The 22,951-nt window shown below is 43.2% G+C and overlaps 1 protein-coding gene across 2 annotated transcripts in view; it reads right to left on the bottom strand.

Moving 5' to 3' along the window:
* dock1 (dedicator of cytokinesis 1) overlaps positions 1-22,951 on the bottom strand; it is a 178,517-nt gene that overhangs the window by 122,931 nt on the left and 32,635 nt on the right. For both annotated transcript variants that reach the window (XM_027289642.1, XM_027289643.1), the window contains exons 13-20: positions 16,249-16,374; positions 15,777-15,901; positions 12,041-12,139; positions 11,573-11,645; positions 7,861-7,964; positions 7,082-7,265; positions 1,711-1,808; positions 80-169 (exon numbers count right to left, since the gene is read on the bottom strand). In XM_027289642.1, coding sequence (XP_027145443.1) covers positions 80-169; positions 1,711-1,808; positions 7,082-7,265; positions 7,861-7,964; positions 11,573-11,645; positions 12,041-12,139; positions 15,777-15,901; positions 16,249-16,374 — 899 coding nt within the window. The remainder of the gene's footprint in view (positions 1-79; positions 170-1,710; positions 1,809-7,081; positions 7,266-7,860; positions 7,965-11,572; positions 11,646-12,040; positions 12,140-15,776; positions 15,902-16,248; positions 16,375-22,951) is intronic.

Consider the following 22,951-nt stretch of genomic DNA (forward strand, 5'->3'; position numbering starts at 1 on the left):
AAAAAAAGGGGGTTTGTTAACTGTTGGATCTACAGCTCATGACAGGAAACAGTGAGTCGCTCTGCCGTCATCGTCTTACCAAGGCATCAAACACCAAAGTATCAAAAGTGTCACTGTCAGAGTTCTCCATCATGATGTTGAAGAGTGCATCCAGAGTGTCTTGCAGGAACTAGAATGACAAGACGCACAGCATGTTATGGCAGGCTTACAATCAAACATGGCACAGGTGTGGAAAGTCTCAGTCTTTCCTTAAAAATCACCAATAAAACAAAGATGACTAAAAATACACCATAAAAGTCAAACTATGTATGGACCTGAGTGGGATATTTATAAGATTTTAGAGCGTGGAAGCAGAAAACAAGAGGCCAGGACGTACCAGTAAACAAACACATCTGATTAGAGCTGGGTGACACATTTCAGTTCATTATGGTAATTTTAACACTTTTTTCATGACCAGGATTGAAAGTTTCTAACCAGTAATACTGAATTCTTGTCAAGTTCCATGTTGAATTTGAACCCTATACAACCCCCCAAACGGCAAGTGAACTCCTGCTCTGACAGCGCTACGTGCTACCCATTAATGCAGCCTTCACTGCTGTTAACATGGACCAACATAGTTCTATGAAGACAGTAATAATTTCCCTGTCAGCAATACCTCAAGAAACACTAACTATATACACCCTTCTTCTCTTGGGGAAACATGCTCCATTTACTCAGCCAATTCGGAGGCAATGTGAAAACAGATGTAAAAGGTGTCAGAAAACAGAGATATTGCTCGATACTGTGCTTGGTCTGTCATCTCAGGATGGATGACGTTCATCATGTTCTCAACGAGAAACAAACATACTGTGCGCTGTGTGGCGTTTAAAAAGTACCGTTCAATCTCGCACGGATCAGACTGCATGACAGAGACGAGAGAGGAGTGCCCGGTTACTCAGAAACAGTATGACATGGGGAGATGGGAAAAGGCGAATGATATCTAAGACATAGCATATGCTCATAATAATGTCTACCCTATTAACACAATTTATTTTAGTCTTAAATATCAAGTTGAAAATGTTATCTAATTGCACACAGGCAGCCTCAGAGCTCTTTGGAGAGATTGAGCGCTAATGTGGGGGTAATAATAATAATCACACCCCTGTGGTTTAATGAACTGGTCCAGCTGTGGTTGACGCATCTATCTGGCGTGATCAAAACTGCCTGTGTGAAGGATTTCTTTCGGATACTGCAGACTGCCAGGCACCCCTAGCAGTCCATGCAAAAGGTTTCTCTAGAGAGTGATTTATTCATCTTCCCCATGCTGAGCACTTAAAGGGCCTCTGCCTATAGTACTGACAGCAGGTCATCTCCTCACCTTCTGTACTCTGTGTGTGGTGCTATGTGCTTCCGCTTCGCTGGAGACAATAAAAAAAAAAAAAACAGCAACCTGTTTGCTCTGACAGGCAGTGAAATCACTTGTGAAATTGTTGCCAAGAAGCTGTACAGGAACAGGAACACTAAAGGATTGTGTTTATGTCACCAGCTGTTGAGATCTTTGTTTTGTTTTGTTTTTCGCTAATATGTATCCAGGCAAAAGGATGAGGAACACTTCCAAGGATGCAACAATTAAAAAACAGATCATTGGTTTTGTGACTCGGCATCAAAACAAAACACAACAGACTGTTGCAAAATGCAGCACAGTGCGGGATGATTTTTACGCCCTCTGACCTTGACGACCTCGCCACCTTCCACTTTCATCAGCTGACGGAGGTTCTGCTGCAAGAGGCTGGTGTTGGAGCGCCACTTCAGCAAGCCAAGAAGGTCCACTGAAAAACAAAAACAAACAGCTGTAAGTTCATCCTGCCAGTGGTATTACAGTGTGAAGAGATCCAGAGGCAGCGGGAAATGACAGTTAAGGTTGAATTTGAATTTAATGTGTTGGGGTTAGTTATTTGCATAAGACACACAAATCAGTTTGTAACTTTTACAAATATGGCGTCAGTCATTCTATTAGATCCCTCACTTGAATCGCGCAAAATGAATTTACGCACAAGAGGATGAGTCATGATGTGATTAATCACGCTCGGGGGAAAGCTCGTTCAGACCACCTTTGGCAGGATATCAAAATCGGAAGCTTTAAAAATGCACTCATGTCGATTTGTTAAGACATCGTGTATGCCAGCCCTGTGGACGTCAGTCTGATCTTTTCCTGAGGACAAAAGACATTTGTCTATCAAAGGGGCGGAGAGGCAGTCAAGTTGAGAGACATCAGTCAGTTTAGAGGCCAACTTCACCAACTGTTAACATCAACATCTCTGCCAGTGAAACAGGTGTCGAATGTGCTCTGTGCCTCTAAAGGAGATTTGTCAAACCCAAGAGGTATCATCAGGGTTATCTTGTGGTGAGGTTAGAGATTGCACAACTCTGCAGCATTGAGTTTTATTTATTTATCGAGTCCCTGAAACTTTATGGAAGTGCAACACTAAAAAGCTCGAAGACTTTTTTTAACCTCGTCTGCCCAGTCTTCCACCAAAAGCCCATCACAATTTGCCAGAGCTCAAGGTCGTGTCCTCAAATATTTAGTTTTGTCTGTGCAAAACCCAATGGTATTCAGTTTATAATAATAAAAAACAGGGGGAAAACAACAACTAATCACATTGGAGAAGACAGAAGTAGCAAATATTTAGCTTTTGCTTACAAAAGACTACAAAAAATATAATCTTCATCAACTAATCTCAGCTATACTCAAGTCTTGATGCGAGGCAGACAGAGAAACCTTCTTATAGCCGACTCAAGATGTATTTTTCGCACTGCGTACATTACCTGACCCTTCTACATCTCTTTGAAACTTTTTTCCTGAAAGCCTCACCCACAGCTCTCTCCATTTGCCATGCCCGATTGGCTCTGTGAGAGTCAGTCAGGCATGGCGACACCGTGATGGATACCTATCATCTGCAAACCTGACAACCTATCGCGGCTCAGTCACAAGACCCCGCCTAAGCTACCAGGTATCCCCCCCCCATCTCCACAACGGGATATATATTCGAAAACCGACGGTTTAGCAACCTCGGAGAGACAAATGGAATAAATCATCGGGCAGCTTGGTCCCACTGGGTGCACTGCTGTTAAAAGGGCCACACCGTCTGGAGCACATGGGACAGTGAGGCAGGCTAGAGGGGGGGGTAGGGGGTCTGGTTTGCCTGGAAGTTACAAGAAAACCAGAGTGTCTTCGACAAATAACATCTGCTCGACAATGGCTGTCTTTGCAGGCAGCTAAATTTAAAAGCTAGAAAACCAGCAGATGGAGAGTGGTGGGATTATTAGTTCTGGGAAAATATGTTATATTGTCGGTGCACAACTCAAATGCAAAAGACTTCACATTACCATCTGAATGTTTGTTTACAGCACATCTTGCCTGGCAAGGGCATTTTTTGTTCATTTTTATAAGCAAACACAACCACTAAATACTTTCAAGAGCTTGTTCTTTTCCCTTTAATAGTAACAGCCTTGTATTTGGTTGTACATTAAAAGTGCAGTCAGCACAGTGATATAGAAGCTGCGTCACACACAGTCTAACTCCCACTTCCCTATTCTAAAACTTTTTTTTTTCCCCCCCTCCGTGAAATATTTTTGTCCTTCCAGCCAAGGTAGGAACAGGATGTTAATATTTCTTTCACCGGGCCAGGTCCTCTCCCACCTCTGCTGTCATTAGATCTCGGCTTCTGCTCCAGCCTGCGTTTAGTGAAGCGCGCTGCAAATACCCAGCGAAGAGCCGGCAGCCACTTCACACGAGCTCCCAGCGCCAGGAGACCGCCCGCATAAATCTAGCTTAATTAAAAAAAAAGTGTTTCATCTCGGATGTAAGGATCAGGGATCAGGGATGAGGTGTCGTGTATGAAGCAAGCAGTCTGTTGCGGGGGGGCAGACCACCTCTCCTCCCTACCTCCACCCAACCCTTGCCTGAGTTAGTCTTCAGGATACACGTCATCTGTGCAAGCAGCAAGGCTGGAGATTAATATGAATTGAGCAGAGGATGGAGAAGATTGATGTTAGAAATATATCAATTTAGGAATTCATTAGTTGTTTTTTTAAGTAGTGAAAATTAAGAATGAGATGTTCACTACTTGATGAAGAGACAGTAGAGACAGTAGTAATGGAAAGTTTGACCATTTTCCCACTTTCCCAGTCTGAAACTAATAAATGCCTAAGGACGGACCTTTCTTTATGTATCTGGTGTAGTCTGAAGTTACGTCAAACAACAATATGGAGCTATATTGGCTCAACTGTTGAGTATCAAATAACACAATCTTAGGCATAGGCAAAACTGAGCGAGTAAACCAATCTTTGTCTCAGCCGAGTGCGACAACCCCTGATTTAAATGATTTATGGATTCTCAGATGTGGTTTCGGGAGTTATGTCCAAAAAATATATTTGCCAACTGCAAATACAGTTGTGGAGATGGAAGAAATGTCTAATGGAGAAATTGAAAAAAAAAAAAAAAATTGGAGAAATTGTACAGGAAGATAGAAGGGTGGCTGAGTGAGGGACTGAGCTAGATGTTGGGGTGAGCGTTTTAAAGAGCTTCTAGGTTTTAATAAAGCAGGCGGACTCTGGCACAGTCGGAGATGGATTCGCTCTGCGTTGCTTTATTAAAAGAACTCAAACCTTTTCCTCAAGCTTTGGCGTGGGAGGACATATCCCGGGGTGACACACACATGCAAGCGAACACACGCACACACAAACCTCTCTGTTTAATCAAACTCTGAGTGCAGTGACGAGGAAGTCTGATCCCCAAGCACCTATTGGTGCATTGCAAATTACCACCACAAAGTGCCAGGTAAATATCAGCAGTGGAGCTGCTCTATAGGACTGAATCACCTCACCAGGACACACACTGCTGCCCATCTCTCTCTCTCTGTCTCTCTCTGGCAGGGAAAAATGGCAGAAAGGAAGGAAAGGTGGACAAATGGGATGAGAGAATGGTTCGGATTCTCATATGTTAAATACTATCTCCACAGTTTAAACAAAAGGTTTGAACTCCTAACATTACTTCTCTATTATCATCAGTGTGGGCAAGTTCTGCTTCTGTAACTGAGGCGGCTCATCCGCTGACATCACCACCCACTGAGCAGAGTAGGCGGGAACACACGACTGTATTTAAATGACAACTTATACCGACAGACTGAACTTAATAACCCTCAAAGGGAACATTACTGTAACAACACAAACACCTTCCTCTTTGTCATGCAGCAGCACTTTGACAACTAAATTCTTCAGGGGTCCGCAGTGACCTCATTACTGAGGCTTTATAGACATTTATTGTACATGTTATCCAGGCTACATCTACGAGAACAGCAGCAAGAAAATATACTTTGCAGGTCTTTGTTTAGACAGCGAAGATTTACCACAAGGTCATATGAGGCCTCTGCGTTGGTATGGCGGCTCGTAGAGGTGATTCGATGCAGACGGAAAGCCGCTCTACAAAACCACTGTCAGGTGAAAATCCGGTTTTGTCAGCGCATCAAGATCAACAACCACGTGTTGTTGTTTTTAATGTAGCGCTGAGAATGTAGTGCTGTGTCACACATAACAATGCAGCACCGCTGTTAACTGAAGAATTAGGTCAATTTGCTGTATGTGATCCTTCTTTACAGGATAATTCTAGTTTGCTACAACTTGGGTACTATTTTGTCTTGATTAGAAAACCTAAGATAAGATAAGGTGAAAAATAAAATCATGATGACTGAGGTTTACAGTTTACAGACTTATATAACTCCTGATTCAACTTTGACCTATTGTACTTGCTACGGTTTTCCTGCACAGTGACAGACTGTCTCTGATATTTCGTGTGTGCACACTTGCACAAAAAACATAAGGACGTGACGCACTCCTTTATTTAAAAACAGGGTGCTGCTTTGGGCAAGTAAAACAATTAATTTCTATTCAGCTCAAAGTGAGCTTGTGGTGAATCTGTGTCTTCTCGTCAGTGTTTTTTTCAGGCTGTGGCCAAAAAAAAACAAACTGAGAGGAATAAGGAAGCTTTCATTTTGGCTCTAATTAAAATGTTGACTCAGTCCTGCATACTGAAAAAAACAACCACAGAACACACAATGCGTCAAGGAAAGAGGAAAGCAAAGCAGACATCTAGGATGGTTCTGTTTAGAGTAAATGTGTAATCAGAGCGGAGAGCATTTACACACACAGTAGACACACAGCTTTTCACACAATCCGCACTGAGACAACCATGTCTGGGATTTATAAACATGTATAAAGGCTGGCTGGGGGAACACAAGAGGCCAAAATATCCTTAATCCATGAGTCACAGGGCAGACATGGGGATTTCCTTAGCTTAATAAGTGTAGATCGTCTCAGCACTAATATACACACTCCACCGGAACTGACAGCAGTAAATAGAGCAGAGCTGTCGTCCGCAGGACAGAGACACACTGAAATCTAGTGACTGACAGAAGGGAGTTGAGGTGGAGAAAGTAGGTTAGACAGGAAAAAAAGAATGAAGGAAAACCCTTAAGCGAGAGCAAATGTCCAGCATATGGACACGTGTAGAGACCAGGTGGAGGGAACGAAGGACGGCAGAGGGTCAGGAGTCCTACTTTAAGTGATGTGTGGTTACTGTGCACAGATCATCTGTCTTTCAAAGTCAGAGACTGTGACCCAAAGTAATCCAAGTCCTAAAATACACTTGAAACATCTTTTCTTTTCTTTTTCTTTTTGTTTGAAGTACACGTGAGAACGATAACTGCTGGAACGAATTATTCTGTGAGCTGCACATAATCAAGCGTACACAGGTGTCGTCTGTTCACGTCGTCTGTTCCTTTTTTTACTTGCACAGATTGGAGATATGCGTCTAAAAGGAAGCAGTGTAACATTCAGCAAACTACGAGCTAAAAATCTGGATTAATCGACATTAAAGGGCTGGAACGATGACAACAAGAGCAATAATATTAAGCGTCTTGAAAAGTAATTTAGTTTCTCATGTTCTGCTAGAAGATCACTCGTGGCAGTACTATACTATAAGGACTCCAAAACTCTTAAGTTAAGAAAAGAAAGGAGACTCAAATAGAAGAAGAGAAGCTGTTACCGTTCTGTGTAAGCTTGGTGGAGCAAACCAGGGTGGCGATCTGGAAGGAGTCCTTACTGATGGTACAGTTGCCCAGGTTCTGGGTGCTTTTCCCGGTGGCAGAGTAGCCCTTCTCCTCCAGCTCCAGCTTTGTGGCGGGGAGGTTCAGGTACAGAGACGAGTCCTCCAGCTTCTTTGCTTCTGCCTGTTTTTTTCCCAGGATAAGACACAGAGCTAGTTAGAGGAGCTTATTAATTTTTTCCAAAATAACTGAAATCCATATCTGCTGTTTATATTATAATGAAATGTCATGTTCTATTACTGTGTTTTGTTTTGTTTTTTTAAGAGTGCCTTGTGTATACCATCACAGTTTTTTTCAATGAACTCTGTCTGCCAGTTTCTGCATGTGAGACTAATAACAAAAATCTTGACTGGCAACGGCACTGCAAAACATAAGATAAAGAAAATCTAACGGGGGAATGTCCCACATTAACTTTTTAATTAACATAAAGGGGAATTGTAATGCAAAGGTATCATTATACAAGGGATTTTAATTGGGAAGTAATTTCATTTTCACTGTGGGGGTTGATGCCGACCTAACTACACAACTCTCCATAGAAGGCAGTGATGTTATTATTATGGCAGCTACTAATGAGACAGGGCAATTTTTTTCCACCAGGATGTGGTCATGTCACGAGAAGCGTGGGCCAGCCTGACAGGTAGGCAAGCTCGTAACAAACATACCAGAACGGCACAGGCCGAACGCTAACTGCATTAGGGGATCTTTCCCCCCCGTTTACCTTGTACACGATGAGATCATGCTCGCCGTCCCTCAGAGTCGTCCCGTCGTACCTCATCAGCTTCACGAAAGACAAGGCGAATATCTTCTCTGATTTGTCTTTGGCTGCGGGAGGAAGACAACAGATGGGAGGAGATGTCATTTATAGTCGTCTTGAGATTATGACTGTTCATACATATTTTGCTTTCATGTTTATGTACTTTCTTTCTGTATATATTTGATAAAGAATAGACCAAAGCATGAAAGCTGTTAGAATCAGGCTCCTTTGCAGCGAAAAAGTCATTAACAAACTAGCTGCAGAAAACAGACAATCCCAAATGTTAATCTCAGCACTATAGGCCCTGAGTCAGCTCCTGAGTCCATCTACTGCTCCCTTCTGATGTCTGTGTTAACGCTGACTGCATGTGTCGGTGTCCTTAAATAAAGCCGACACACTGTATGCTACATCTACTGTATTAAGAGCAACACCCATTAAACATGAATGTGAAATAACTGTGCAAGGATGAGTGTGAGGTGCAATGCCATGAATAAAATGGTTAGTAGTGACAAGCTGATATCTTCAGTATCAGAATTTGATTATTATGAGAGATGGAAGATTTTGTCTTTTTTGAAGTCACATTTGCTCATTTAAGAAGAAAGGAATACAGTGGTCCCTCGTTTATCGCGGGGGATACGTTCTAAAAATAACCCGCAATAAACGAAATCCGCGAAGTAAGTTTTACAATTATTATACATGTTTTAAGGCCCTAAAACCCCTAACCACACACTTTTATACAGCTTTTTACACGCACTTTGTACAGTACTCCCTTAAACAGGACGCAGAACACATGTGCGGTTCTCCCTTAGCCAATTTAGGACGCAGAACACAATGTGTGTTCATACTGTACAGTATGCTGTAAAAAAAAGCATACAAAATTACACTAAAAAAAAATCTGCGAAACAGCGAGTCCGCGGAAAGTGAACCGCGTTATAGCGAGGGACGACTGTAATCCACTTTTTATGTGTCAGTTTCCTGTTAGCATGAGAATAAACATTTGCACTTGATCCCAGGGCTGCAGCTGTGCATTGCTTGTGTGTGTGTGTGTGTGTGTGTGCCACACGTATGAGACAGTATTTGAGTGGGGGTGGGGGGGGCTGAGATGAAGAGCTGTGTAAACAAGCAAGAGAGTTATGACTTTGTCCTGTAACCAAGCGTTTGGACAGGGCCACATATATCATCATTGTGGATCAACAAGCACAAATTTACGTGCAAGGAGACATGATTCATTGAAGTATCTTGCGCATTCTATCTGCATAAATCCCCTCATTGGTTTGCTGCCCGCAGCCTCGCCGGTGAATAATTGCTGGGCTGGCTTGAGAGGAACCAGTGGAGGGAAAACACTGTGTGCATGCCACCCAGTTGAGAAAAATGGATTTGTGGCTTCCTATGGGAGAGCAGGATGCTCAAAACTCTGCGTCTCGTGAAAAAAAAAAAAAAAAGGTCACTTTCAGGACAGAGCTACTTTTATTTTTGTGGCAATCAAAGTCAAGTTTGTGTGGAAGTTCTGCAGACTTCACCTCTAAGGTGGGCTGTCACTTCAGATTTATGTTGACTGTACTGTGCCACATTTTAAAGCCCTACCCTCTACCCCCACTCACCAGGTAGCGGCATAATGACAGATGAAACAGAAGTGAAAAGATGGCCGGGATCTCTTATAGCCACGGCGCCGTCTGTGATAGCAGCCATCAGTCTGATGAAGCCTGACAATGTTAGAGTGGTAGTCTGGTGCACTGTGTTAGAAGCTGGCCTGATTCTGAACCACGGGGGCTGATCTACTGAGCACATGAGCTCTGTTATGCCGGCCTTGATGAGCAGCTCTGTCACTCTGCGTTTCTGCTAAACGTTCAGTGGCGGCGGAGGAAGCAGGAAGGACACGGGCAGGTGACGGCGGAGGACGAAAATGAAAGGGCTTCATCCGACAGAACATCTCTGCTCGGGTTCTCTTCAAAAAGTCTTCATGCTTTCACAGAAAACTGAATTATATTACATAATATCGACTGTGGTATCTGCATTGTGCCTTACAAGGACGGGTAATGAGTGTGTTGACAGGCACACGAGTATCCTTGATATGGTCGCGTATCTCTGTTATGTAATGCACTTCTAGTTCCGTGAACTATTATTTCCTGTTACAACACGTTGAGATGAACGTGTTAGTAGTTAGTAGTGTTTCAGTTTGTGTTTGAGTGAATATAAAAACAAACACCAGTCAACAAAACTGGACAAAGGTTTTTGTTTTTTGTCTGCTGACAGGAGAGAGTTAACCAGATATTTGGATAAAAATCGGATCCATTGATGAATCTGGATTAAACCAGATCAAACAATGATTATGGCATTCATCAATGAAAGCACATGTGTGATGTCACTAATACATTTCGCCGCTATGTTGATAGTCCTTCCGCCTCCTGCCTAATCTAAAAATTGATCCGCAGACTTAAGGCGGGCTGATGACGGCTGGGTGCTCCAACGAGCCATCTGTAACGGCACCTACCTGTCAATCAAAGAGTCCACACTCGATAATTAATTATGCATAACCCTTGTTTTTAATTACTGATAGTTACTGACTGTAACTGCAACAGCTTCTAAACGACAGTAAGTGACTAAATGTAGAAGAGACACGCCTGCACAGGTGCAGAGACTTGGATAAAGTTATGAAGATTTATGTGTACAGGGATTTCAATGACCAGGTGTCACTGCCTGAGAAAAATCAAAGCACACGCTACACACAAATCCATAAAAACAAGCCATTACACGTTTTTAACATGTCTCCCTCTATTGTCAACTGTCAGTGATGGGTTAAAGTTTGGCAGCATCAGCATGCTCCTGCAGTCCCCACAGTCACTTGAGGTGAGCCGGTTTCTAAAGCAACCGCTACAGCGAGATAACAGCGAGTCGCAGACTCTCAAAAAGGCACGCCTCGTAACAGCATTAGCTGCAGAAGCAAGGTGCCAAGCATGACAAGAAGGCTCTCCAAAGTGGATTAGAAGCCAGCGCTGAGCTCTGAGAGCTGGCCATTTCCTCCAAAACCACCTGCTTGCAGGTGAGAAGCAAACAGGGCTGGAGGATTTTGGAAGTGGAGGTACAGGACAGCTGCAGATTACTGCACTTGGGAAAAGATATACTTTTCCGTACCGATGCTCCCCCAAATTCTGCTTTGGCTTCCGTGCCATATGAACTGATTGTTTAATACACATACACCTGTCACTGATCCGATCACTAATCCAAAACCCTTTTCCCCTGCACCGATCCTGCTGCTGGAGGGATGGCCTTGCCATGTGTGCGGGCAGATGGGATGGCAAATCTGCCAGTACGCCAGGCTTCCCCTGCCCTCTACACCCCCAAAATTAAAAAGGATGTTAAAAAACAGAAGGACGTACAACACTGGCTACATTCAGCTAGACACTGGTCCCGATAAACAAACGAGTCCCCCCTCAGGCATTTTTCACATCCCAGCTGTAGTCTCTGACAGGCCACTCCATGATGCCGCTTTGTGCAGGGGCAGACTAATGCCTCTGATTAATGTGACAAAGGGTGAGCTTCAAAGTATTCATCACCGTGCAACACATCTGCTTGGATTGGATATCTTCCATTATATTCACAGCGGATAGATTAGCAGCCAATTGTGCAGCTGGTCATCGGCAAAACTGATTATTCACACGGCGACGTTTGTACTCACAGTCCTGCGATGAGCGGTGGCGAAAGGTGAACCGCAAGTGGCTCCGGTTCACGTCTTCGATAGGAATGGCAACCTGCGGACAGGGGACATAAAGGTACCGTGTGAGACATCTACACCCATAAACACACTGAAAACAGATTTTTTTTTTGTTTTTTTAGGGAGACGTTGTGGGCAGAATGAAGGGGGTTTCCTCTAAGTGTCACAGATCACTTTCTGCTGCCACCATTTTTAAATTCATCACTGTTTTTTCTATGCTTCAAAGCTGCATGGGCGAATATTGAGAAGACACCACCGTCTTTCATTCTACAAATTGCTGATGATGGATTCCTTTGTTGCGATGAATAATGGATTTAAGAATTATATCAAAAAGTGTGCTGTTGCAGTCAAGGTGGAAAATAATGACTAAAATATTACTCAGCATAACAAAGAAGAAACATGAGGAGGTAGAAAATATGATGAGAGACACACCTTTATCGTTTCAAACCAGCGTGGCTGCTTCACTTGGTAGTAGATGACAGACTTGTACTCATTGATGCCCTCATCACCAGCTCCAGGGAAGATCACGCACTATAATAACAGGTAGAAAAACACACAGATGAAGTCATTCAGAAGCGTGACTGATTATCTGGTTATGCCGGCATTGCTGTAGTTTAATTCCAAGTGTTATTCAAGTGTTGTGTCAAAACATTAGCACAACTCACAGCATGTGGAAAATTGACTTATTTCAGAGAATGGAGTCCCCCTGGGGCTGAAAGTCTAAATCTAGAAGAATGGACTTTAAAAGTCTGGATGCACTTTATGCATGAGCGCCTTCCTGTTAGCTGCCAATCTCATGACAGCATTGTGGAAAGAAGAAATAAATTAGAAATTAATTATTTACGAAGCAGGAGCAGTAGCTCCCATGCAGCGAGAAGTAGAGGGAAGCCAGGTGCATGGAGCCCAGACCAGATGGTGCTGATGGATCCAGCCATGTAAATTGTTCTTCCTAGTGGGTCCCCTGAGTTTCTACAACAGGTCAGGGTGCGTATGGAAAATACTACGCGGCCCCTGGGGGATTTGGCATGAGGGATGGAGTGACAGCGGATGCCACGCATGCCTTGTTTTCTATCAATCCGCGCTCAGCCAGCCTACCTCTTTCCTCCCACTACTCCAGCTGACTCCCTGCCCTGCTAGCGCGCCGCTGCTAAAATACTCCCAACACTAATGGCTTCTGACAACCAGCAATTATGAGGAATAACAGGCCCAGTCTCCCCCAGCCACGCTGAAGCAGATCTGGGGGGCAGGTGCTAGCTCTAGCAACTATGCCCCTTTCTCTAAATGGCCAGGATTCATGACAGCTTCAGATTTTTGGTGACACGAAGAGGGGGAAATGGTTGAGGTCTAGCCACGGGTGAGAGGGGTTTGTGGGCGTGTGCTAATATGTCAAGGTGATGAGAAGTCACTGCCCAGACTCTTACTACACTGCATCACGAATCCTTTTTGAGACAGAGGAAGGATGACAAAGTCCAGAGGCAAAAAGAGACCATGGAGAGAGAAAGAGAAAGGACAGAGAAGAATAGAGGGGATGAGAAGGCTGAGACAGAAAAAGAATCATCCAAGGAGAAAGCCAAAAAAGTTAAACCTGTGAAGTAAACCTATTATAAAACTTGCCTCAGTGTAACTTCCACTCTCATTTTCCTCTTTTCCAATGTCTAGCCAGTACATGAAACGTTTTCTTTTTAAATTCTATTACAAAAATGCTTTAATAAAAACAAAACTTATTCTTTTGAGGCAGTGGTTGTTGTGACCCCAATCTAGATCATACTCAAATCGCTTCAGACATTAAAGTGACAGACAGGAAGTGACAGCGTCTCTGATCTCAGAAACACAATTTCCTTTCAGCCAATTAAAATCCAGGAAGGAAGACAGAAAGATTTAACCAATTAGCACTGATCCCTGGTGAACTGCAAAAGATGAGAGTGGGCATTTCTGTGAGAACTTTGCGGGACAAGATGCTGGGGGAAGCTCCAGTGCCGCAAGGACAACACGGCCATGACTAGGGTTACAAAAGGGTGGCAACTTTCAGGTAAATTTCTAGAAACTTTCCATGGGAAGTTTAGCTGGGAAAATTTGGAAATATTCAAAATTGGAAACTTTCCAAGGGAATTATGGAAATTTATTCGAATAAACTGGATTTAGTAATCGGGGGTACACTAACATCATGATTAGATAGCCTCATAAATGGTCAATGAAATGACACATTAACACACATTAACTATATTTACCCCATAATATCATCAAAACTTACTTCACATTATATAGCCCACGGGCTCAAACGTGTGGCTTCAATAGACCCACAGTAAGCAGTGCGCTATGTGCATGTGATTGAGGAATAGCACAGATATAAGTGTAGTTGCATGAAATCTGGTTGTTTTAGTCAAAATTGCTAAAATATATTTTCCCCAACTATATTTAAGTTCCCTGTTAAGGACCAACCTTCAATTTTGTAAATTAATGTTTTTCCCCTCATTTATTCCCATAAATTCCACATTTGAAAGTTCCCAGAATTTTGCCACAACACCCATATGTATCATCAGTGTTAATTGATCACTGACAGAGAGCCTGAAGGTGCAACAGTTGATTCATACCCAACATATAAAAAAACACAGTTGCTTGTAGATGCTGTGTGCTAATTCTGAGTCTACAATATAAACTGCGAATAGAGAGGCAGAAATTTAAAGGATGCATTACAGATAACACCGCAAGGGCAACAAACAAAAATAACACGATGGTTGTCTCGCAATGAGACGACCGAGCATCCTGCGTACTGTCAAATACTGTAAGGAGCAGAGATCATCGCTGCTTTCTGCTACTTCAGAACTGCATTTACAGTATAATCACCACCGATTCTTCCACTTCCTCAGCCTGCTGGGCCAAATCACAGACAGAACCTCTCAATCCAAAACTAATGTGTATAATTGAGGCAGGCGAGGGTAATGGCGCTCGTTTCCGATTCGCTGTTTGCAGGCGGCCTCCCCATGACCAGAGCTCTGTCATGTCAAATCACTCCATCATCATCACACTGTGTAACTTCCACTCGCGGTAAACTATATTGAGTGTGGACAAAAATAACACTAATGCTTTGCAACTAATTCAAAAATAATAGCACAGGATCATTACAACATCAACATTAAAACATTCATAGACACGTGACGCGCTCCCACGGACACACACCTCCTGCTCCAGTTATACCCACACACTACACATGTCCAACTGCTCTAAACCTCTCATATCCTCCATTAACTGATGACCTCTGCAGAACAAGAGGTAAAGTCAAGCAGGGGGGTGACAATAATTAAACATCAGAGAAAGAGGTCACTGGCTAGGGACTCTGGATGAAACAAAAGCTTAATAGGACATTAAACACTGATGGGTTGGCACATGATTAAAAAAAGTGGACAGCACACAGAAGTCCATTAAAACATTCCTCAACTTCCAACCAGCAGCCACCATAATGATTTATGTGGATTTGTTTCTGTCATTCCGGTTTGATTGCTTGAAAGAAAAAAAAAGGAATGTAATTAACGGCACTAAGCAGCAAACCTGGACGTCAGACTTTCCCTTTGAATGCCTACAACAGGTCAGAGTGAAATTAAAACTTATTTGCTGACCACCACAAAAATATAATTAACTGATCTCTGTGCCGGGGGCTACAAGTTTCAGCCGAATAAATTTGCAACTTGCTAACAAATAAATAGACGGGGGAGAAAATGATCCTTCTAACGTCATTAGCAAAGGCAATTACGCCAGAAGAGAAACGCTGATTCCACATCTGTCATCAGTTGCAAATTTTAAACTACGCTGCCCATATTGCCTGTCTGCACGCTCGGGTCTGTAACTGACTCTGACAATGACAAAGGTTGATTCCTGCAGTGGCGAGCCAGATTTTGGGTTAGTCAATCAACCACAAAGCACCAATATTCCATTCTGTCATTTTCTGACAGGTGGCAAAGGCGTACAGTCTGGCCTGTGCATCACACTGCTTTATAGGAGTGCTGGTCAGTTAAGCAGCGTGCTGAGCTGTGTGAGATTAAAGAAAGCCTGCTAAATCACAGACTGTCCGAGAGACCGATCAGCTACTTCGCTGGTGTCCCGAATGCTGGGAATGAGCTGAAACTCAGGAAAAAAATACCAAACAAGTCAGTTAACATTCCTCCTGTCATACCTCCAGTTTCTTGCCGTCCTCGTCATAAACAGACATGGTCACCTCGACGTTTTTGGGTGTGGTCTTGCTTCCCTTGTCAAAATCCCCCTGAACCAGAGTCACGTAGATGTCGTTTCTCACGTCACCTTTAGGAAAGAGAAAGAAGCGGGTCACACGCGAGGAAGTTTTCACTTCTCACAGACTTCGTAGAGCCCTTTATTCATTCATTTTTGATATAAATAAAAAATTACTGCATGAACACATTACATTTGAGGTAGCATGAGTGGATATTATGTTATATTACTATAACATGTTTGAATGTATGATGTATGTTCTTTTCACCCTCATTCAAATTTCTCTAAAAAAAAGTAGATCTTGATTCTAAAATCACTTCACTGACGGAATAATGTGCTCAACCAATCACATTTTTAAAAAAAAGGGGGATTTTCAGAGACAGATAGCCGAGGTAAAGCTTATTAAAAAACCCTCAAACCTGGCATGATGATCTCAGGGAAGCCCATCTTGCGAGCCACAGCTGTTGATCTGTCCACCAGGTGAGGGAAGTCCTTCCTTATCTGATGGATGTCTCCAGGGAGCAACTTCAGAGTGACCCACAAGCCTGGTGACGCATCCACAGCAAAAAAAAAATAAAAATAAACAGGAGGACGAACCAGGATAACGTCAGGGTGAAAACAGCACAAGAGCAAACTGCCCCAGGAAAATACAAAAAAAAAAAAAAAAAAGGTAATTTCCTTTTTGTGCTTTCTGCTGTCAGTGGCATCCAACAGCCCTGGGGCAAGACACTAAAACAGAAGCCACCCGCAGGGATGTGTCAGGAAAACATAATAACATGGGAAGTGTGTGTGTGTGTGTGTGTGTGTGTGTGTGTGTGTGTGTGTGTGTGTGTGTGTGTGTGTGTGTGTGTGTGTTTTTCTTGTGTTTTCGGTTGATAACTACAACGAGAAAAACTACAAAATCTGTGTTTGGTGTGATAAAAAAAAAATCAAAACAAAACACAGAACAAAATATTTAATTCACGTGCTGGGTAGATAAATAATGCCCGTTTGACATCAAGCTACCTATATATGAGCACACTGCATTTCCTTTGTGCAGGACTTGTTGTTCTTATCGGTCTAAACATAACATATCATTACTGTAATTGCCAAACAGTCCTTGGCTGCTACTACTAAGCACTGGCCGGAGAAAGATGGGAAAAAAAAAAAAGAATGTTCTCCGTGCCTCAGACCTTCTTCTTGAGAAACTCTTCATTTCCATGAGAATAAGTGACGTTTATGGTAGAATATTTAAATTGTGTAATTCCCAGACTTATAATTGGTCTTGCAAAAACTTGAGTTGTGAGTTTGAGGGGAAACTCATGAATAATTCTAAACAAAAAGTCTTCGGGGGTCACATTTCCTAACAATTTAACACCAGTAGCTACTTTGCTTTTCTCATGGTTGGGAGAAAAGCTTCTTTTTCTGCAGACACTGGTGTGCCGGCTCTGTAACGCAGTCACCTATTCGGATTCTCTCGGGGGAGGAAAAAAAAAACAGTGTAGATAGTCCTTCTGAGCAAAACTGAAAATGACACAAAAAAAAACACAAAAAAAAAAGGCAGCCAATTAAGCAATCATCCTGTAGCGCGCCCCTTCAGAGGCCACCAACGTGAGGGTGCTGCTTTGTGAACCCTGTAGCTTTATTCACTTTCACTTAAGGCCCCATATTGTTACGAGTGACACATCTCTCAGGCGAAGCTGGAAGCCGTTTGATATGCGAGTGTGACCGAAACAGCTGCTCTTCAGTGCTCCAGCGTTCTTCCCCCGCTGTGGGTCGGCGCAGACCTGACATTTATCCAAGTACATCTTCATAGGGCATGACATACCATGAGGGCTGTCATGTTGTTTACCCCCCCGCTCCTGCACAAATCCCTGAGATGGCTAATATTGACGTCAAATCACGGATAAGATCTAGTCTTTGCACAGTCTCATCAGCTCAATTAACAGCTGGATTACTTGGAACCTGTAGTCTGGTGATGAGGGCGACTATTTATAGTACGTGCGTGATTATAGTGTGAGCACTTGACAAGGAATTATGTTCTTATTAGCGAGATGAAGAGTTTCAGCGCCCTGCCAGTGTGTTGGGGTTACGGTCTTTGTGTGAACAGATCCATATGCAGCATGAACGAAAATTACAACAGTTCAGTAACATGCAGTGCACTAATTAGTTCAATATGAAGAGCTGAAGAAACGGCACAACCTAGTCTAGTGAGGTGTTGGCTTGCAGATACAGAAAGAGAGGAGGTGACAGCTAAACACTCATAACTCTGATGCACTCCTCAAGAAGTTCCTTCAAAAAGGCAATGTGTGCCAATTTCCAAAAGCTTCAGAGTGTGTGGCTTTCCTCTCTTTCATTTCATGTCAACCAGTTCCAATTCAGAAGAGAAAAAAAAACAAGTTGTCTTTAACTAAGCATTGTTGGATATTGTGACCTAGATGACTAATGTTGCATTTCCACTGCATGGTATGGCTCGGCTCGGCTCGGCTCGGCGACACAATTAAGTTTTGCTTTTTTTAGCCGATTACCATAGCAATGCTAGACGAAAATGCCGTGCTCTTTAAGGTGACTCAAATGGAGGAATGTCTGCGCCTCGGCAATTGAGCACAGTGTGGGCTTTGCAGCAGGTCCGGACGATATGTTATCCCACAAACCGTGCCGCTGAATCAGAGTCTGAAGCAGAATCCCTCTCTCGTTGTTTGGAGTCACGGGCTCGCTGATAAATTCCTCCAATCATGTCATTTTATAAAAATCTTTGTCAAGTAATTAAGTGGTCAAAACTTGATTTTAGTGACAATACTCCCTGACCAATCAGCGGTCTGCAGTGTTCTCACTCCCCCGTTTAGTATCGGCACAGCTTGCCTGGAACCTCAGCCGATGTGATACCGAAAAAAGTACAAAGTACTGGGTATTATCACACTTTTGACAATGGAAAAACTAAAAACAAGAGCGACGGTCGAAAATCTAAAACATTACATCAGACTATTTTCAGTTCCAGGTTGCATTTTCAGGTTCTAACTTAGTGTAACTGTTAAATAACACATCTATGACACATGAGAGTTTATTGTGTGTGTGACAGTCCGTGTGTGGTGCGTTCCTTCCACGGCCCTGGTTCTCGTGTCTGAACCTTGCACTGTACCTGGCCCTTGTGATTGACCTCTTGGCGGTGATAACTTTGTTGATGACTGTCTGGAGGAAGTCGTTCTCCCCTGCCACCCTGGGTGAAAAACGGGAGATGTTCAGCTGCTTGTGGCGAATGGCGTCATCCAACGCTAGCCTGCAGTATGCACACGAAGGCAAACACCACGGGAAAAAGAGATGGCGGAAACAAGAGGAGAAGGAGAAGGAGAGGGAGGAGGAGGAGGAGGAGGAGGGAGCGGGGCGAAGAAGCCACAAAAGTGATGGTTTGGAGGAGGAGAGAGGGGTGGTGGGAGGGTGGGATGAGGGGAGAGAGAGAGAGAGAAAGAGAGAGGACACACCAAAGAGTGATGCGAATACCGTGACAGACACAAAGCCGCTTGTTGAGTTAACAGTGATGCAGGATGGGTAATGAAAAGAAACACACAGAGAAATCATCGTTTAGGAAACTGTGCGAGTCAGCATTTACAGCTTGACCTGCCCCCTGGTCAGCCTTGAAGTTTTCAAGGCGGGAAACTGAATACTCAAGGCTGTAAACGGGAGGCTATTCCAATCCAAAAACACATATTCTCACACGGCTTGAGTGAGAAAACTAAAAATATAACGTCAGGTTTTGTACTCTATAGGGCTTTTTTCAGGTGCAGACAGATTTGTTTTTGACAAGTGACGTAGGAGCATAAGAAAGAAAGTGCAGTGTTTTGTGTGTGGGTGGTGGGTGGTGGGTTGGGGGGCGGGGGGTGGTTGGTGTGGGGTGTTTTTTTTTTTTGTGTTTGGTGTTGTGGGTGGGAAAAAACATCGGGAAGCACCACTTGCGGCGCTGTGAGAGAAATGTGTGCAGCGGGCGTGGATGCATCTGCAGTACAGAGGACTCTAAACAAGCAGAGGAGGAGAGAAGATGAGGCAATGGAGGAGAAGACAGTGGGATGTCAGCACGGAGAAAGCATAGAGGATCTCTGTCACTCAGACTGTCTTCAGTGCCTCCGACCTTGATCATATCCAATCCAAGCGGAGGTAAGCAGAAGTTCAATCACGGAACAAAAACATTGTAGGATACAGAAACAGGCAGTTTTCCCTCAGATTGAACGGAATTGGATCGGATTTTACAAAAGAGTTGGACACAGGGGGATCCTATAGTCAACTAACTGATCATTTCAGCACAGCATGAAATGTTGCTCCGAATGCATTATCTAAATGCGAGTTGGTTGCAAACCTTCCAGAGATGAGGTCAACTCGGCCTCAGACTTATAATAAAACAGTCTGTGTGGAAAAAACAAGAAAAACTGCAACAAAGTAGATTTCTTTCTATCTAGTCCATTCTGAAAGCCATTTCCCATTTTCTGTTTGGATGCCAAGAGTCTATCCACTCACATCACTACGTCCGAGCTTCTCTTCTCTTTCTGCCTCTGCTGGCCTTGAAAACACATTCAATAGTGGGTGCGGAAGTGGCATTTCAAAACTTCTCAGTGAAAATTCAGTCATATTCACACTTGGACATAAATATCCTCTTGTAGATCCTGTTCTTCTCTTCGCACAGGAAGGTTCTAATTCCCGTGATTTATGCTCACAGATAAAAACCTTGAGTGAGGTGATCTGCCAGCTAAACTGCCTGAATCTGAAGCATTTCCAATTATGAGAGAAAATACACAGGGAAAGGTTACTCTGGCTCTGTGCGCAGTCCTACAAGAATGGCAGCAGTTAATGAGATTGCCTTAATTGAGTCAGCAGGGAATAGTGGAGCGCTACTGTCTTAACCACCCCCGCTAACAGGTGTCAAGCATTCAAGACTTTAAAAAAATACATTTTAAATACACGCTCCGTCTTCGACATATTGTACATACTCAAATAATGGAACCAAGTGTCGGCTCACTATTTATGCAACATTATCCCAAGCTGAAGGCACTCGTATGCTCCCGTATGTATGAACGTGATTCGTTTTGTGCTGCTGAACAATCCACTTACGGCTGAAAGTGGATAAAGTGCTGCTTGTCCTCATCGTCCATTTTTCCCGTTATGATGTCGTGACCTCCATTACTGTGGAAAAAGTAAGGAGAGAGGAGGGGGGGGGGTTAAAACATTCTCAAGGCGGCAGAGGTGTGCATAGCTGTGACAGAGATAGAGATAATGCATGGTAAGGCCATATCAAGGGGCGGAAGCAGCCAATGTTGGCTCTTCGTCAATGAGCGCTAATTAAGGCCGATGAGGCTATATGAAAAAAAAAAAAGCTTAAAGTTAAGTTTGGTTTCTGTGACCTACATAGCAGTCACAAAAATGCAGAGGAAGGACGGACAGAGATGCAGTTTTCTTGGCCCGAAGTGTAATTGACGGATTGGCCTATTAAATAAATTCTCCAAGACTGCGCCAAATAAAAAGCCGACAGATATAAATAACAGCTCCGCTCCACCTTATTTTAGTGTTAAACCACAAACTACTTAATATGGCTTCCTTCATGTATCTTTTCTCCACACCACACACACACACACACATTTGTGTAACACGTGGTGTGTGGGCACAGCACAGTTAGGCTTAAGGCGGAAGGATATGTAGATCTACAATTCAGACAATGTAGGGGCATGATGAAGGGTTGTTTGACGGCACGGTAAAGCAGTGAGAATATGCTCACTAAGGTGTAAACATATATTGATTTTTCTTTTTAAGTGAGCCTTTTTTAAGTGGCTATAATACATTATTCTTGCTGTTCACAGCGAGGCTTTGCTCTGCTCTGCTCAGTCTACTCTCCAAGGTTTAAAGGTGCACAAAACAAACGTCTGATTCAGACCGCCGAACGATGCCAAAAACATTCAACCAGTGAAGGCGGCAAAAAAGCTGCCTTCAGTCTGGTGTTACGTTACTCTTTATATTTCAACGGTACAGCAGTGTGCCGAACTGGCCTTGAGGTTTTTGTCATGTTTGCCTTCCAACGCATTGCACTGAAAAAAGGATATGATGACACACGGAGGTAATAAAAAAAAAAAAATACTGAGCAGAGCGATCTTAAACCAGTCTATAAAAGCGATGCTGCAGTTAGCAGCAGTCCGAAGTGAAATATGTTATAAAATGAGGTGTGTCACGCCGCTAGTAATGAACACAGCTTTTCCATCGAGACAATACTTTTGCTACTTGCTGAACGTGCAAATTCACGGGTCGCAAAACCTACTGGATCGGCTCCAGATAAACTGAACAGTGAGTGCTGCTGGGTGTGACGGCAACTTTTCTCTTTTACCACACAAGGCCCAACAGGAGCAAATCTCAGAAACAAAAAAAATCACGCCTCTCATCAGGCTGTGTACTGCAAGACATTGATGATGACGTCTAAAGCTAGCTATCATAAATCACGTGGTCATTTACCTTCTCTCCAAGTGGCACTGGGGGGGAAAAAAAACTCTGACAGAGGGGCGTATATTTGTCTGTTGAAACTGTGGGCAAAACGCCAAACCCAATTAGTTTACGAAGAGCCCTGGCAGCTTGCCACGGTACATAAATCAAACTCTAATTCATCTTCTATTTTAACTGGATATCCTATGAATTTTAGCCAAATATATTTACTCATCCAGGCAAAATGCTTACTTTGAACTACTGTAAGACAAAATAGGATCGGTTCTCAGGGATATTCAGAGAGTTTGAGCTGTGTAGCTTTGAGATAATCACCGTTTTTAAAAAGGTGACCTCTGACTGCAGTAATCTTAGCTTCTTACAGAAAAAAGGTTATCTGTGTTAGTCTTGTTTTACCCGCAACTCCAAAGGGTCTCCTCAGTCCTGATGTCAGCTTTTGGTGTTGTTGTCTCTTAGCTCCATGCGCCCCACTCTGACTATCTGACACACGAAGCTGATCTTCTCTCTCTTCAGGTCTTCACTGCTAAGTCCTGTGGAGCGTGAGAAGAAAAGTAATGAGAAATGCTGATTCAGTACATTTGGTCGACAAATACAAAAACACCTCGAATCAGATTGTACAGTTTGGAGACTTTTTTTTCAGAGCTAGTTTGCACAGCAAACAGCTGATCGATAATA

Source organism: Larimichthys crocea, chromosome XVI, assembly GCF_000972845.2.
Source record: "Larimichthys crocea isolate SSNF chromosome XVI, L_crocea_2.0, whole genome shotgun sequence".
NCBI lineage: Eukaryota > Metazoa > Chordata > Actinopteri > Sciaenidae > Larimichthys > Larimichthys crocea.